General features: G+C 44.7%; 1 protein-coding gene across 1 annotated transcript in view; it reads left to right on the forward strand.

The window, feature by feature from the left end:
* The window catches only part of utrn (utrophin), a 253,373-nt gene that overhangs the window by 147,422 nt on the left and 86,930 nt on the right, over positions 1 to 19,021 (forward strand). Inside the window, exons 53-55 of the mRNA XM_038962307.1 lie at positions 1,285 to 1,457; positions 10,247 to 10,403; positions 18,422 to 18,551. Coding sequence (XP_038818235.1) covers positions 1,285 to 1,457; positions 10,247 to 10,403; positions 18,422 to 18,551 — 460 coding nt within the window. The remainder of the gene's footprint in view (positions 1 to 1,284; positions 1,458 to 10,246; positions 10,404 to 18,421; positions 18,552 to 19,021) is intronic.

The raw sequence follows: 19,021 nt of genomic DNA on the forward strand, positions 1-19,021 counted from the left end.
AGTTGACTGTGATAGAGAGAGATTCACAGTAGAGCCCATTCACCCTTTATCCCTTCTTCCTAATAACTCACTTCCTTTCCTCAGGACCTTGCTATGTGAATGACAGGGGTTGCACGTTGGTATGGCAGACAGACAACCTACCATACTGTGTGACGTGTATACTGGCCTCTCTAAAAACATACTTCACCTAATGTCATGTGTTGTCATGTGCAGTCACCAGTCGGTGAAGTTATGTTTTGCCTGCATTCTATTGGTTTCTAGCTCTGTATGAATTTCAGTTTGGCAGTATATGAGTCCACTGTGCGAGCTTTTTTTGTGTTTGTATCTCTGTGTGAGTGCTCAGTGTGTGTGTGTGTGTGTGTGTGTGTGTGTGTGTGTGTGTGTGTGTGTGTCATCTCCCCCACTTAAAATTGGCCCGCGCTCAGGGGAGTCCCAGCTCAGTGAGAAATGGAGCAGTTTTACTTGTCTAAAAATAAAGCATTTGAAAGGATCCTCCTCTTGTGTCAGTCTCCCTATGGTGGGCCACACACACACACACGACAAGCCACAGTGGTGGTCTGTACTGATGGTGGTGGAAGAGTGGACGACAGGTTAGCCAGAGAGAAAAAGTTTCCAAATGAAACCAGGGGAACACTCACACATTCAAATACACACACCACACCCTCATCCAAATTCTTAATCTGTAGGGCCCACTCTCTGCCTTGCTTCAGGGCCCAGGGTCCATCTCTGAGTCTCACACACACACACACTGACACACGCACACACCGGTCTCGTCTGGCATTGCGTAGCATACCATTAGCTTACATTAGCGTTGTTCAGGGGAACATAGCGTATCATTAGCTTAGCTTACTTTCATGTAGCAGAACATAGAACTTCATAAGTACGGAGACCTGGGTCGCTTGGTTAGGGTGTGGAAGGGGTTTAGAATGAATTGTTTCTCGCTTGGGAGGCTGAGGAGTTTGGAAAGAGTTTATTTTCCCTGAGTCCGAAGTAGCTAGAGGACATTTGAAAGATGTCTAAAATGCACTGCCCTCTCTGTTTCGCTGGCTCTGCAATAGCACACACTCATCATGACCAGCTAGCACGTGTGATTCTCTCTCTCCATCCGTCTCTTTCTCTCTCTCTCTCCCTCCCTCCCCTCTCTTCCTCCCCACCATCTTAAAGCTAATAGAAAGGGATTGATGTTTTGATTTGACTTGTTAATGTTGTGTATTGTATGTAACACAGTAATAACTGTACAACACAGACTTGTTGAAAGTAAAACCTTTCTCTCCTTCTCTGTAGGATATCCAGGCGGAAATCGATGCCCATAATGATATCTATAAGAGTGTGGACGGGAACAGGCCCAGGATGGTCAAGGCCCTGGGGACTTCTGAGGAGGCTGTGTTTCTACAGCACCGACTGGACGACATGAACCAGCGCTGGAGTGACCTCAAAACCAAGTCGGCCAACATACGGTCAGTACTACTGTATAATATACTGACAACATTCAGTCAGTACTACTGTATAATATACTGACAACATTCAGTCAGTGTGGCTCAGTTGGTAGAGCATGGCGCTTGCAACGCCAGGGTTGTGGGTTCAATTCCCACGGGGGGACCAGGGTTCAATTCCCACGGGGGGACCAGGATGAATATGTATGAACTTTCCAATTTGTAAGTCGCTCTGGATAAGAGCGTCTGCTAAATGACTTAAATGTAATGTAAATAATATACTGACACCATTCAGTCAGTACTACTGTATAATATACTGGCACCATTCAATCAGTACTACTGTATAATATACTGACACCATTCAGTCAGTACTACTGTATAATATACTGACAACATTCAGTCAGTACTACTGTATAATATACTGACAACATTCAGTCAGTACTACTGTATAATATACTGACAACATTCAGTCAGTACTACTGTATAATATACTGACACCATTCAGTCAGTACTACTGTATAATATACTGACAACATTCAGTCAGTACTACTGTATAATATACTGACAACATTCAGTCAGTACTACTGTATAATATACTGACAACATTCAGTCAGTACTACTGTATAATATACTGACAACATTCAGTCAGTACTACTGTATAATATACTGACAACATTCAGTCAGTACTACTGTATAATATACTGACAACATTCAGTCAGTACTACTGTATAATATACTGACAACATTCAGTCAGTACTACTGTATAATATACTGACACCATTCAGTCAGTACTACTGTATAATATACTGACAACATTCAGTCAGTACTACTGTATAATATACTGACAACATTCAGTCAGTACTACTGTATAATATACTGACAACATTCAGTCAGTACTACTGTATAATATACTGACAACATTCAGTCAGTACCATAACATTAAACAACACATCTCTGCTAACACACAGTGCATTCGGAAAGTATTCAGACCCCTTGACTTTTTCCACATTTTGTTACGTTACCGCCTTATTCTAAAATTGATTAAATAGTTTTTTCCCCCTCATCAATCTACACACAATACCCCATAATGACAAAGCAAAAACTGTTTTTTAGAAATGTTGGCAAATTTCTAACAAATAAAAAATGGAAATATCACATTTACATACAGTTAGTATTTTCAGACTCTTTACTCAGCACTTTGTTGAAGCACCTTTGGCAGCGATTACAGCCTTGAGTCTTCTTGTGTATGACGCTACAAGATTAGCACCCCTATATTTGGGGAGTTTCTCCCATTCTTCTCTACAGATCCTCTCATGCTCTGTCAGGTTGGATGGGGAGTGTCGCTGCACAGCTATTTTCAGGTCTCTCCAGAGATGTTCGATCGGGTTCAAGTCCAGGCTCTCGCTGGGCCACTCAAAGACATTCAGAGACTTGTCCTGAAGCCACTCCTGCATTGTTTTGGCTGTGTGCTTAGGGTCGTTGTCCTGTTGGAAGGTGAACCTTTGCCCCAGTCTGAGGTCCTGAGCGCTCTGGAGCAGGTTTTCATCAAGGATCTCTCTGTACTTTGCTCCGTTCATCTTTCCCTCGGCCCTGACTAGTCTCCCAGTCCCTGAAAAACATCCCCACAGCATGATGCTGCCACCACCAGGCTTCACTGTAGGAATGGTGCCAGGTTTCCTCCAGACATGATGCTTGGCATTCAGGCCAAACAGTTCAATCTTGGTTTCATCAGATCAGAGAATCTTGTTACCCATATTCTGAGAGTCGTTTAGGTGCCTTTTGGCAAACTCCAAGTGGTCTGTCATGTGCCATTTACATCTCAACAGAGAAACTCTGGAGCTCTGTCAGAGTGACCGTAGGGTTCTTGGTCACCTCCCTGATCAAGGCCCTTCTTTACCAATTGCTCAGTTTGGCCGGGCGACCAGCTCTAGGAAGAGTCTTGGTGGTTCCAAACTTCTTCCATTTAAGAATGATGAAGGCCACTGTGTTCTTTTGGACCTTCAATGCTGCAGAAATGTTTTGGTACCCTTCCCCAGATCTGTGCCTCGACACAATCCTGTCTTGGAGCTCTACGGACAATTCCTTTGACCTCATGGCTTGGTTTTTGCTCTGACATTCACTGTCAACTATGGGACCTTATATAGACAGGTGTATGCCTTTCCAAATCATGTCCAATCAATTGAATTTACCACAGATGGACTCCAAACAAGTTGTAGAAACCTCAATTTCGAGTCTCATAGTAAAGGGTCTGAATACTTATGTAAATAAGTTATTTTTGTTTTTAACTTTTTATAGATTTGCCATTTTTTATAAATAATCAATAAGGCTGTAACGTTACAAAATGTGGGAAAAGGGAAGGGGTCGGAATACTTTCCGAATGCACTGTATGGTCAGTACCATAACATACGGTCAGTACCATAACACTAAACAACAGAAGTCTGCTAACATCCGGTCAGTACTGTAACATACTGATAACATACAGTATGGTCAGTACTTTAACATACTAATAATAACATATGGTGAGTGAGTACTGTAATATAATGCCTTTAGATCAGCACCGTAAACCTGTGGAATGTAGAAGTCTAAATACGGTAAGCACTGCAACATTCTTCCAACAAACAGTAAAAAGGCTCCCAAGCACAGACTGTACTGTTACATCACAGAACGCAGATACTCAACCTCTCTAAAGGAAAAAAGTGCAGTCCAAGACTTTCATATCTTAATCATTCACTGAAACTTTATGTAAATTCACTTTCTGTATTATGAAAGTTCTATATCTTGACAACTTGATTATTGACATGCAAAACATTTTGGGACTGTGTCAACAGTGGACTAATGAAACAAATACCATAAGATAGTTTTTGAGTGGTATTTTCCTTTTAAAATAACTGTCCAGTGAAAATCTCACTTTTTCATACCCAAATAATGTTGTTGCCCCGTCGTATACTCGTATTTGTGGCCAAAGCATAAACGGACCGTTTAAAACAATGCTTGCTATTTCCTCATAGAGGATGATGTCATCCTCCTGAGGAGAATGAGCTGGCCAATCAGTGGGCTACTCGCATTAATATTTTTAAAGACTGGTATGTGCACATATCATTCTGCTGTTGGGGTTTCCAACACAGAAAAGCTGATTTTTAACATAGTTAATTGTCATTTTTGGGAAGGAAAAACTATTTGACTCATATTGTAATTAATTATAGGTCATATTACAAAGAAATCTGGAAACACTGGGCAGTTACTTTAAAGCATCCACTGGACCTACTGCAGTGCTGGTCCACACTATCTTATTTATAGATGACCATGACTAATGCATTACAATCAATAATCGTTCCCATTTAGATATGCAAGGGAGTGTATGTCATAACCATGCTGACTGGTTTGTTGTGTAATATTTATGTGCGTGAAACCATTCCATAAACTCTAGCTAGAACATGTATGCTTTGCTTTGGACATATGAAGTATGCCTTCTGTGAGACTTTGACTGAGCCAATACTGTGCCACATAACTCTACAAGGCCTGGACAGTGGAGGAGCGGCCACAACCTTGGCATAAATAAAGAGAGAGATGGGTGGTTGTGAAGCAGAAGAGAGGGTTGTGGTGAGGAAGAGAGGGTTGTGGTGAGGAAGAGAGGGTTGTGGTGAGGAAGAGAGGGTTGTGGTGAGGAAGAGAGGGTTGTGGTGAGGAAGAGAGGGTTGTGGTGAGGAAGAGAGGGTTGTGGTGAGGAAGAGAGGCTTGTGGTGAAAAGGAAGAGAGGCTTGTGGTGAAAAGGAAGAGAGGCTTGTGGTGAAGAGGAAGAGAGGGTTGTGGTGAGGAAGAGAGGGTTGTGGTGAAGAGGAAGAGAGGCTTGTGGTGAAGAGGAAGAGAGGCTTGTGGTGAAGGGGAAGAGAGGGTTGTGGTGAAGAGGAAGAGAGGGTTGTGGTGAAGGGGAAGAGAGGGTTGTGGTGAAGGGGAAGAGAGGGTTGTGGTGACGGGGAAGAGAGGGTTGTGGTGAAGGGGAAGAGAGGGTTGTGGTGAAGAGGAAGAGAGGGTTGTGGTGACGAGGAAGAGAGGGTTGTGGTGACGAGGAAGAGAGGGTTGTGGTGAAGAGGAAGAGAGGGTTGTGGTGAAGGGGAAGAGAGGGTTGTGGTGAAGAGGAAGGGAGGGTTGTGGTGAAGAGGAAGAGAGGGTTGTGGTGACGAGGAAGAGAGGGTTGTGGTGAAGAGGAAGAGAGGGTTGTGGTGACGAGGAAGAGAGGGTTGTGGTGACGAGGAAGAGAGGGTTGTGGTGAAGAGGAAGAGAGGGTTGTGGTGAAGAGGAAGAGAGGGTTGTGGTGAAGAGGAAGGGAGGGTTGTGGTGACGAGGAAGAGAGGGTTGTGGTGACGAGGAAGAGAGGGTTGTGGTGACGAGGAAGAGAGGGTTGTGGTGAAGAGGAAGAGAGGGTTGTGGTGACGAGGAAGAGAGGGTTGTGGTGAAGAGGAAGAGAGGGTTGTGGTGAAGGGGAAGGGAGGGTTGTGGTGACGAGGAAGAGAGGGTTGTGGTGAAGGGGAAGAGAGGGTTGTGGTGACGAGGAAGAGAGGGTTGTGGTGACGAGGAAGAGAGGGTTGTGGTGACGAGGAAGAGAGGGTTGTGGTGAAGCGGAAGGGAGGGTTGTGGTGAAGAGGAAGAGAGGGTTGTGGTGACGAGGAAGAGAGGGTTGTGGTGACGAGGAAGAGAGGGTTGTGGTGAAGAGGAAGAGAGGGTTGTGGTGAAGAGGAAGAGAGGGTTGTGGTGAAGAGGAAGAGAGGGTTGTGGTGAAGAGGAAGAGAGGGTTGTGGTGAAGAGGAAGAGAGGGTTGTGGTGAAGAGGAAGAGAGGGTTGTGGTGAAGAGGAAGAGAGGGTTGTGGTGAAGAGGAAGAGAGGGTTGTGGTGACGAGGAAGAGAGGGTTGTGGTGAAGAGGAAGAGAGGGTTGTGGTGAAGAGGAAGAGAGGGTTGTGGTGAAGAGGAAGAGAGGGTTGTGGTGAAGAGGAAGAGAGGGTTGTGGTGAAGAGGAAGAGAGGGTTGTGGTGAAGAGGAAGAGAGGGTTGTGGTGACGAGGAAGAGAGGGTTGTGGTGACGAGGAAGAGAGGGTTGTGGTGACGAGGAAGAGAGGGTTGTGGTGAAGAGGAAGAGAGGGTTGTGGTGAAGAGGAAGAGAGGGTTGTGGTGAAGAGGAAGAGAGGGTTGTGGTGAAGAGGAAGAGAGGGTTGTGGTGAAGAGGAAGAGAGGGTTGTGGTGAAGAGGAAGAGAGGGTTGTGGTGAAGAGGAAGAGAGGGTTGTGGTGAAGAGGAAGAGAGGGTTGTGGTGAAGAGGAAGAGAGGGTTGTGGTGACGGGGAAGAGAGGGTTGTGGTGACGGGGAAGAGAGGGTTGTGGTGAAGGGGAAGAGAGGGTTGTGGTGACGGGGAAGAGAGGGTTGTGGTGACGGGGAAGAGAGGGTTGTGGTGACGGGGAAGAGAGGGTTGTGGTGACGGGGAAGAGAGGGTTGTGGTGACGAGGAAGAGAGGGTTGTGGTGACGGGGAAGAGAGGGTTGTGGTGAAGAGGAAGAGAGGGTTGTGGTGAAGAGGAAGAGAGGGTTGTGGTGACGAGGAAGAGAGGGTTGTGGTGACGGGGAAGAGAGGGTTGTGGTGAAGGGGAAGAGAGGGTTGTGGTGAAGAGGAAGAGAGGGTTGTGGTGAAGAGGAAGAGAGGGTTGTGGTGAAGAGGAAGAGAGGGTTGTGGTGAAGAGGAAGAGAGGGTTGTGGTGAAGAGGAAGAGAGGGTTGTGGTGACGAGGAAGAGAGGGTTGTGGTGACGAGGAAGAGAGGGTTGTGGTGACGAGGAAGAGAGGGTTGTGGTGACGAGGAAGAGAGGGTTGTGGTGAAGAGGAAGAGAGGGTTGTGGTGAAGAGGAAGAGAGGGTTGTGGTGACGAGGAAGAGAGGGTTGTGGTGACGAGGAAGAGAGGGTTGTGGTGACGAGGAAGAGAGGGTTGTGGTGACGAGGAAGAGAGGGTTGTGGTGAAGAGGAAGAGAGGGTTGTGGTGAAGCGGAAGAGAGGGTTGTGGTGAAGAGGAAGAGAGGGTTGTGGTGAAGAGGAAGAGAGAGTTATGGTGAAGAGGAAGAGAGGGTTGTGGTGAAGAGATGAAACTAGTTAGAAACACTGCAACACCATGTACTCAGTGTAGCCATATGGGAGAGGGTTAAGGCTGAGTTGTTATCAGGGTGGGTGATTGGGTGGGTGTGTGTGTGCTGCCGTGTGTGTATTATTTAAGGTCCATTATGTCTTAATTACTGGACATGTATAATTAGAGTAGCTGCTATGGGACTGTGCGGCTGTACATCATGTTCAGAATGTCAAAACAAAGCATTTAAGAACACACACACACACACACACACACAGACACACACACTGAATATTAATACACATTTTGCTATATAACCACACACATTGATACACACACACACACACACAGACACACACACTGAATAATAATACACATTATGCTGTATAACCACACACGTTGATACACACACACACACACACACACACACACACACACACACACACACACACACACACACACAGCATATATTTTACTATTTTTGTGGGGACCTTACATTGATTTCCATCCTTAAAATAGTCTTTGTCCTTGTGGGGACCTGGGAAATGTCCCCACAAGGGAGAATGTTTCTTGTTTCACTATCCTTGTGAGGACTTTTGGGGATTTATATTACCCACAATGATAGTAATACAACTCTACAAACAAACACACACACACACACACACACACACACACAGACACACACACACACAGACACACACACAGCATATATTTTACTATTTTTGTGGGGACCTTACATTGATTTCCATCCTTAAAATAGTCTTTGTCCTTGTGGGGACCTGGGAAATGTCCCCACAAGGGAAAATGTTTCTTGTTTCACTATCCTTGTGAGGACTTTTGGGGATTTATATTACCCACAATGATAGTAATACAACTCTACAAACAAACACACACACACACACACACACACACACACACACACACACACACACACACAGACACACACACACACAGACACACACACACACACACACACACTCCTGTAGAATTGGTTTTGGCTGCCCTACAGAGAAGGAAACTCTCAGTGTAACATTCAGTCTCTTGTTTCCTCGTCTTAATGCTTCCAGATGTTGGACACTTTGAAATATGTCCAGTTGTAATGGTTGACACACCCACCCCAACCTCGCCAGTCTAACCATGTTATTCTGTCCTAGTATCCACCTGGAGATGTATAACTGCTTGAACCTTCTGCTTACATGGTGATGGACCTGATCATGGTCATGTTTGAAACTGCTTTAACCATGTCATAACCATCTTGTAACCATGTTTCAACCATGTCATAACCATCTTGTAACCATGTTTCAACCATGTTAAAACCATCTTGTAACCATGTTTCAACCATGGCATGACCATCTTGTAACCATGTTTCAACCATGGCATAACCATCTTGTAACCATGTTTCAACCATGGCATAACCATCTTGTAATGACCCAACCCTGGTTGTAACTAATGTTACTATGTTATGACCCAACCCTGGTTGTAACCGTAATGTTACTATGGTATGACCCAACCCTGGTTGTAACCGTAATGTTACTATGTAATGACCCAACCCTGGTTGTAACCGTAATTTTACAATGTTATGACCCAAACCTGGTTGTAACTGTAATGTTACTATGTAATGACCCAACCCTGGTTGTAACCGTAATGTTACTATGTAATGACCCAACCCTGGTTGTAACCGTAATGTTACTATGGTATGACCCAACCCTGGTGGTAACCGTAATGTTACAATGTTATGACCCAAACCTGGTTGTAACTGTAATGTTACTATGTTATGACCCAACCCTGGTTGTAACTAATGTTACTATGTTATGACCCAACCCTGGTTGTAACCGTAATGTTACTATGTTATGACCCAACCCTGGTTGTAACCGTAATGTTACTATGTAATGACCCAACCCTGGTTGTAACCGTAATGTTACTATGTTATGACCCAACCCTGGTTGTAACCGTAATGTTACTATGTTATGACCCAACCCTGGTTGTAACCGTAATGTTACTATGTTATGACCCAACCCTGGTTGTAACCGTAATGTTACTATGTTATGACCCAACCCTGGTTGTAACCGTAATGTTACTATGTTATGACCCAACCCTGGTTGTAACCGTAATGTTACTATGTTATGACTCAACCCTGGTTGTAACCGTAATGTTACTATGTTATGACCCAACCCTGGTTGTAACCGTAATGTTACTATGTTATGACCCAACCCTGGTTGTAACCGTAATGTTACTATGTTATGACCCAACCCTGGTTGTAACCGTAATGTTACTATGTTATGACCCAACCCTGGTTGTAACCGTAATGTTACTATGTTATGACCCAACCCTGGTTGTAACCGTAATGTTACTATGTTATGACTCAACCCTGGTTGTAACCGTAATGTTACTATGTTATGACCCAGCCCTGGTTGTAACCGTAATGTTACAATGTTATGACCCAGCCCTGGTTGTAACCGTAATGTTACAATGTTATGACCCAACCCTGGTTGTAACCGTAATGTTACTATGTAATGACCCAACCCTGGTTGTAACCGTAATGTTACTATGTTATGACCCAATCCTGGTTGTAACCGTAATGTTACTATGTTATGACCCAACCCTGGTTGTAACCGTAATGTTACTATGTAATGATCCAGCCCTGGTTGTAACCGTAATGTTACTATGTAATGACCCAACCCTGGTTGTAACCGTAATGTTATGACCATGTGTTTCCAGGGCTCACCTGGAGGCGAGTGCGGAGCGTTGGAGTCGTCTGCTGAGCCTGCTGGAGGAGCTGTGGAGGTGGATCTGTCTGAAGGATGAGGACCTGGCCAAACAGATGCCCATAGGAGGAGATGTCCCCACCCTGCTGCAGCAGCACAACCACTGCACGGTCAGTACCATAACAATGGTCAATTTGATTACTGCACTGTCAGTACCGTGATGAATACAACCTATGCACTGTCAGTACCATGATGAATACAACCTCTGCACTGTCAGTACCATGATGAATACAACCTCTGCACTGTCAGTACAATGATGAATACAACCTCTGCACTGTCAGTACCATGATGAATACAACCTCTGCATTGTCAGTACCATGATGAATACAACCTCTGCACTGTCAGTACCATGATGAATACAACCTCTGCACTGTCAGTACCATGATGAATACAACCTCTGCACTGTCAGTACCATGATGAATACAACCTCTGCACTGTCAGTACCATGATGAATACAACCTCTGCACTGTCAGTACCATGATGAATACAACCTCTGCACTGTCAGTACCATGATGAATACAACCTCTGCACTGTCAGTACCATGATGAATACAACCTCTGCACTGTCAGTACCATGATGAATACAACCTCTGCACTGTCAGTACAATGATGAATACAACCTCTGCACTGTCAGTACCATGATGAATACAACCTCTGCACTGTCAGTACCATGATGAATACAACCTCTGCACTGTCAGTACCATGATGAATACAACCTCTGCACTGTCAGTACCATGAACCACAGTCAATACGATCATAGCCACAACCCCTGTAGCCAAAATGACACCCTCCATTATAAACAAAACCACAACTATAACCACTACAATATGGTAAACGTAACAAAGGTAGTGGTTCCTTAGTATTTAGCGATGTGGTTACTATACATAATTACCCTCCCTAGTTGTGATTCAGCCTCTGGTCAGGGTTAAGCCTGGCTGTTTGAAGGAGAGAGATTGTGAGAAGGAGGCGGAGAGAGATTGTGATGAAGAGCGCAGGACTCAGTAGGGAGTGAAGAGGGGTAGAGGGCTGGAAACTCATCTCTTTATTGGAATGTATCTATCCTTATATCACCAAGTCAACAACATCAGTTCTCCTCCTATTTGTTTCCCTACGGTTAGATTCATGTAAACAAATGAAAGGGGGAAAGGAAGACATTTTGTTATTCCGGAGCGTTGCCTGAAAGTGCACTTCTCCTCCAGTAAGTGTATGGATTGTGTTTGTGTTTTTATTTCTGATATGGCCATAATAGTTTTTATTAATCACACATTGACTGATCCACTAAAAGGCCTGTGTTAGCGGCCCACTGATTCAGCTCATCAAGGAGAGAGAGAGAGAAGGAGAAGAGAGCACTTGTAGCCATTTTTTATCACTCTCTCGCTCTACTTTTATCTCCGTGCAACAGTTGTCATTGTCTTTTCAGTGTGGGGAGAATCCACCACAATATGTTGCGTATTTAAAAAGTACTTAGGATTATGGGAATATATAATTGAAGCTGAAAAATAAGAAAATAAGACAAAGAAGGAGTGATTAGTGAAGAAGGAGTGTTTGTCTGTTATTTACTCGTTTAGAAGGGTTTCATCAACTCACTGTTTGTGGGGGCTTGGTTTTAAGAGTGTTGTCCTCATTTTGCTAATATTAGTGTCAGTCAAGAGGCTAAGCCAAGCTAACATATTTACACTGCCTATGGTAAGCTAGCTAATGCAGGCACTGAGCCAAAGTTAAAGCTACTATCATCAGAGTGGCTACGCTAAGCTAGTTTAATCACACTGTCTGTGTGATCGATTAGCACCATTTACCTGGATGGGCAGGTTGTAAAGGAAAATGAAATGGACTGCTGCGTCGCCACAACGTTATCTCGCTCAGAGCGAGAGAGAGAGAAACAGAGCGAGAGAGAGAGAAACAGAGCGAGAGAGAGAGAAACAGAGCGAGAGAGGGAGAAAGAAACAGAGCGAGAGAGAGAGAAACAGAGCGAGAGAGGGAGAGAGAAATAAACAAAGAGAGAGAAACAGAGCGAGAGAGAGAAACAGAGCGAGAGAGGGAGAGAGAAATAAACAAAGAGAGAGAAACGGAGCGAGAGAGAAAGAACAGAGAGAGAGAGGGAGACTTTCTGACTTTGAATTTCTGTGAATAATTACTTATCATTGACTGTTTATTTCTCCTTAATTCTCCTTATTTAACTTTAGAAAGCACCTTGTAGTGGTCAGGAGTTCATATCTATCTGGATTGGGCTGAATAACTGTAAAGTCCTTCACTGTGTTGGTTGGCTTTCATTTTGTTTTACTTAGCGAAGCCAATTCTCAAGTTTCATGTCTTACAGTTTTGTAGGGGATTTTTCTGCCTTTGAGGCCAGAGTAGGTAGAGAAGTAGCCTCAGTTTGGATGAAGATGCCTTCCAGATGTCGACCCTAACACCTCCAATACGGCATAAACAATGTGAGGAGAAACTGCATTGCAAAAACTCCCATCGAGTTCTGTCACATGTATTCCAGAGTTAGCATTTTAATGCTTCAAGTCACACTGACTCCTACTTGAACCGTCTGCTCGCTCCCTTGTGGGCTCGTAAACCAAATGAGGCTCAAAAGGCAGCAGTTTAAAACAGCACTTATCAAACACAGACCTCTTTTTTCTCTCCTCTCTTTTTCATTCCACATGAGAAAAACCACATGACTCAGCAGCACGACAAAAGCAGATTGTTTGTAACCTCGGAGGGGCTGAGGCAGAGCTGAAGGCAGAGCAAAGCCAAGCAGTTTAATGGCATTTAGCTGGTTCTTTAGTGAGGTCTGAGAACAGGCTGTCATTTATAGTAGCAGAGAGGGGGTGGGAGAGAGAAGGAGTGGGAGGTAGAGAGGTAGAAATACATACAGAAGGAGAGGGGAAAAGGGAGGGTGAGATGAGAAAGAGATACATTAGAATACTTTGAGGAGACAGTACAGTAGGAAAAATGATTTTTTTGGACCAAAAGAAAGGGATGTGGGAATTAAGTAGAGAAACGGACAGTGGGAAGGAGACAGTGGAGTTGGAATGGGAGAGAGAGGACAGAGGGAATGAGACAGGGGAGTTGTGATGGGAGAGAGAGGACAGAGGGAATGAGACAGGGGAGTTGGGATGGGAGAGAGAGGACAGAGGGAATGAGACAGGGGAGTTGGGATGGGAGAGAGGGACAGAGGGAAGGAGACAGGGGAGTTGGTATGGGAGAGAGAGGGACAGAGGGAAGGAGACAGGAGAGTTGGGATGGGAGAGAGAGAGAGGGAGGGACAGAGGGAAGGAGACAGGGGAGCTGGGATGGGAGATGGAAGGACAGAGGGAATGAGACACGGGAGTTGGGATGGGAGAGAGAGGGACAGAGGGAAGGAGACAGGGGAGTTGGGATGGGAGAGAGAGGGACAGAGGGAAGGAGACAGGGGAGTTGGGATGGGAGAGAGAGGGACAGAGGGAAGGAGACAGGGGAGTTGGGATGGGAGAGAGAGGGACAGAGGGAAGGAGACAGGGGAGTTGGGATGGGAGAGAGAGGGGAGAGAAAAGGGGGATTGATATAAAAAAGAGAGATGAAAGAGGGGTAGAGGCAGAGAATTAGAGAGTGACAGTAAAAGAGAAAGGGAGGAGAGACTGGAAATAGCCTTCTCTCCTCTCTGCTGTGTTGTGATGTTATCTTCCTCTCATATCTCCTCATCAGCACAGGGCAGGGGCCAATAAGACTGTCTGCTCTGCTGCTCGACACACACGCGCGCACACACACACACAGCCAAAGTCACAGCTACAATATACACTCCAGGTTTGTAGTGCATTGATGTGTAAAAAATGTCATACTGGAAGGCTTTGTGTCACAAACTGTAGCACCACTTATTCTTCTGTTAGTTGAAGTGGAACATTTTCACTCTTCTGGGTCACTGTCATACTGTAACTACTGTATCAGAGAGGAGGAAGGTAAAGGGAAGACTGTGTCAACCTCTGACTTTCATGCATCTTGTTTCATGTATCTTGTTTCATGAATCTTGTCCACAAGGTTCTGTTTTGGGTCCGGCACTTTTCAGTTTATATATGTTACCCCCTGGCAGCGTTATCAGAAAGCACAGCATTGATTTTCGCTGCTACGCAGACGATACACAACTTTTACATTTCTGTGTCGCCAGAGGATTTTAGCTCCCTGATAAATTATTAGACTGTATTAGTGATTTAAATACTTGGATGGCCCTCAACTTCCTCCAGCTAAATCAAGACATGACCGAGGTACTTATTGTTGGAGCCAAAGCATAGAGAGAGAATCGATCCACACATTTTAATTCACAGGCAATAAAGATAAAACACCAGGAAAAAAACCTAGGTGTTATTTTAGATTCTGAACTCAATTTCAAATCACACATTAGGAATGTGACCAAAATAGCTTTTTACCACCTGAGAAACATTGTCAAGATGCGGCTATTTCTCTCTCAGGCTGATACAGAGAGACTCATCCATGCTTTTATTATAAGCAGGCTTGACTACTGTAATGCTCTCCTGTCTGGTCTAACCAAGAAAGCCATTGGTCAACTGCAAAACATACAGAATGCTGCAGCACTGGTACTGACCAAGACCAGATGGAGAACACACATTACACCGGTGTGAAAGTCTGCACTGGCTGTCTGTGAGTTTTAGAATACATTTTAAGATTCTTCTATTGGTTTATAAATTAATCTACGATTGTGCACCACAATACATGTCAGACATGCTTTTAAGTTATGTACCCAGTAGGTCCCTCAGGTCCTCTGCCACTGGCCTTTCAACTATCCCTAAGCCTAGGACCAAGAGGCATGGAGAGGCAGCCTTTAGTTATTATGCCCCCAGCCTGTGGAATAGCCTGCCAGCGAACCTGAAGGAGGCAGAAACTGTGGACATATTTAAAATAAATCTTAAAATACACATTTTTTGCTTTGCTTTTCCTTAGGATGCTTTTCAGTTTTTATTGTTATTCTTGAGTTTTTTTTTATCCTCTTACAGTATGTTTGTTGTGTAGTGAATATTTCAATATTTTTATTTTCATAGTTTTTCATAGATTTTTCCTGTGAAGCACATTTGGAGTTGGAGTTACATTCCATGTCTGAAATGTTCTGTATAAATAAATGATTTGATGTTCCTCTCTTCTCCTCCTCAGATAGATCGTAATCTCTTATCTCATCCTGGCAACTGAGAAACGTTGTTTTATTTCCTCTTGAAAGGGGATGCATCAGCTTGTTTCATTTCTACTCTGAGTGTTTTTCCTCAGGGTCCTTAAGTGTTACGGTGACTTTCTGAACTGAAGTTACTCCGGAAGATTGAGTTGTTCTTTATTGGCGCTGTCTGTCAGACTTTTTTGGGTTCCCGAGGGGACAGAGGGTTACTGGCTGGAAGGGGTGACCATGGCATGAGTGACGCCGAGCATTGCCATGGTGACACGCCTCTGCCTTGGCTTACTCTCCTTTTTGAGTCGTTTACGGACAAGGACGAGACGTCGTGGCGACTGGAAGATGCTAGAAGACGCTGTTATTTTTTAACCTTCTGCCAATACCCGTCCATTGCCCCTTTTCTTTTGATCTAAAGGCACGTGCATCGCCTCTGCCTTTCAATGGCCTTGTTCTCCCTTCATGTCTTGACTCCAAACTATGATGAATAAGAAAAGTAACAGTCGCTCTTTCTAGCTCTCAAAAAGTGTTTAATTTTGAAGAAAAATAATATGATATATATTCTCAAATGTGATTTATGACTTGAAGTTTCCTAAAATCTAATCAACTGTCAACATTTCTTTTCTGCAAGTATTTCCTTATGTCTGTCCAAAAGTCCACTCAACCCAACATGCTGTCATATAGTCTTCAATAAACTTGGGCCGGTGTTGCGTAACAAATGGAACCCTCGCAAATTCTGCTACCTCGTATTCCTCATCTCATCCTGTCTGATATAACCACAAGCCTTTTTGTAAGCAAGGCTCCCAATCTAATGATGTTCCTCATAGCGTTTCCCTCGAAGATCGTCCTCACACAAAGCAATCACACAGTCCGATAGGCATCAGAGTCCCCCTGGGGTCCTGGATATATTAAAACAAGAATAATTACCCTGGTACATGTAGTCCTGCTTTCATCCTCTTCCTCTCCCATAGTGGATGTTTTGGCAATAATGTTAGTGAGGTCATTTAGAAACTCACCCCTAGTCACCACTGGACTAACCGGCCTGTTGTGAGTCATTGTGCGTGTGTGAGAGAGAGGGAGGATGTGGGGCAGAAAGAAAGAGGATAGTAGAGAGAGTGAGGTTGTGTTAGTGAAATAGAATGCAGGGAGAGAGCAAGTCAGAGTGTGTGTGTGAGAGGGAGGAAGAGGAAGTGAGTGTGTGTGATATGGCATTAGTGAGTGTTTTGATGAAGACTGCAGGTCTGTGTTGTGAACAGCTCTGGGTGAACGCCTCAGTTCATTTCACTTTGACCTCCGGGAAATGTCTCATTTGACCTGCCGTTCCTGCCTTCGATCGCTGCTCTGTTTTCTTTTCTCACTCCTGCTCTCTCCCTACCTCTCTCCCTACCTCTCTCCCTACCTCTCTCCCTACCTCTCTCCCTACCTCTCTCCCTAACTCTCTCCCTAACTCTCTCCCTAACTCTCTCCCTAACTCTCTCCCTAACTCTCTTCCTAACTCTCCCTAACTCTCTCCCTACCTCTCTCCCTACCTCTCTCCCTACCTCTCTCCCTAACTCTCTCCCTAACTCTCTCCCTAACTCTCTCCCTACCTCTCTCCCTACCTCTCTCCCTACCTCTCTCCCTACCTCTCTCCCTACCTCTCTCCCTACCTCTCTCCCTACCTCTCTCCCTACCTCTCTCCCTACCTCTCTCCCTACCTCTCTCCCTACCTCTCTCCCTAACTCTCTCCCTAACTCTCTCCCTAACTCTCTCCCTAACTCTCTCCCTAACTCTCTCCCTACCTCTCTCCCTACCTCTCTCCTTAACTCTCCTTAACTCTCTCCTTAACTCTCCCTACCTCTCTCCCTACCTCTCTCCCTAACTCTCTCCCTAACTCTCTCCCTAACTCTCTCCCTAACTCTCTCCCTAACTCTCTCCCTAACTCTCTCCCTACCTCTCTCCCTACCTCTCTCCCTACCTCTCTCCCTACCTCTCTCCCTACCTCTCTCCCTACCTCTCTCCCTACCTCTCTCCCTACCTCTCTCCCTAACTCTCTCCCTAACTCTCTCCCTAACTCTCTTCCTACCTCTCTTCCTACCTCTCTCTCTACCTCTCTCTCTACCTCTCCCTAACTCTCTCCCTACCTCTCTTCCTACCTCTCTCTCTACCTCTCCCTACCTCTTTCAATCTCTCATTCTCCCTTTCAATGAGAGAAGGCCAGACAGGGAGCACGTTCTAAATTGCTGCCATCACCTGAATGAGATTTTTGTTTACAGTGCTGATTGTGTGTGTGTGTGTGTGTGTGTGTGTGTGTGTGTGTGTGTGTGTGTGTGTGTGTGTGTGTGTGTGTGTGTGTGTGTGTGTGTGTGTGTGTGTGTGTGTGTGTGTGTGTGTGTGTGTGTGTGTGTGTGTGTGTGTGTGTGTGTGTGTGTGATTGTGTGTGTGTGTGATTGTGTGTGTGTGTGATTGTGTGTGTGTGATTGTGTGTGTGTGATTATGTGTGTGTGATTATGTGTGCGTCTAGACCCTGGTTCCTTTGAATGTAAAACGTCTGATTTTAGGATGAAAGGTGGAGTTGATTAAAGTGAAATGTAAGTGTTTGACTTATTTGATATGGAGATGGTAGGTCAGTGGGGGATAGGCTATCAAAGCAATCTGAACCGAGGGAAACAGAGTTCACATACAGTTCCCAGCATTGATGGTACTGGGAGATGACAACTCTGATTCCAATACAAGCACTTATACTCCGACTGAGCCACTTGAACATTTAGAGATAGGTACTGTAATGACTGTCTCTATCATTTTGATAAAAATTGCATATTTATTTCTTGAGTTCACTAATGTGGTCTACGACGCTGTTTGATCAAATCGGGCAGAATCCAAAGTTTTCTTTCAGTTATAAAATAACTCATTTATGAGTTGTGGATCTCAAGTTAGGAGTAAGACATTTTGAGTAAGACATTCAGGTTCAAAAGATACAATGTATTGACCAGTTCCTGTTTGTGTTTCTCACCAGGCCTTGCGGTCAGAGCTGAAGGACCGTGAGCATGTTGTGGTCAGTACGCTGGATCAGGCACGCATGTACCTGGCTGACCAGCCCATCGAGGGGCCGGGAGAACCACGCAAGAACCTACAGCCCAAAACAGGTGAGTGTCCTGTCACTGCCTAGCCTGAACACACAAATACACATTCACACACATTCACACACACACGTCCTTGAAAAGCAGCTCTGAAGTTCCCCAGTCCACTTGATGATTTTGTGGTGTGTGATATGAGGCTTAGAAAACACCCAAACACTAAATATGCACCATATTTTATTAGTAATTCTGTCTCTAAAGGCTGATCGGCCCAAGCGGCTGAAACAGTGAAGTCGTTGCTACTGTACATCTGCACATTTCTTCTTTATCAGAGTCTGGATGTTCAGTAATGTAGGACCCCATGAGACGGTCTGGGAGGGTGTGAACAGAGTTGAGAGCAGGCAGAGATCTGGCACTTCCGTCTTCTTTGATGTAGTTATTGAAGGCCTCTTGTCGAATCAGTGTTTAAGAGCTGCTCTGAGAGCTGTGATGGGCAGGATGGTTTCATTCTGGTGTATATAAAATCAGAAGGTGAAACT

Source organism: Salvelinus namaycush, chromosome 24 (genome assembly GCF_016432855.1).
Source record: "Salvelinus namaycush isolate Seneca chromosome 24, SaNama_1.0, whole genome shotgun sequence".
Classification (NCBI taxonomy): Eukaryota; Metazoa; Chordata; class Actinopteri; order Salmoniformes; family Salmonidae; genus Salvelinus; species Salvelinus namaycush.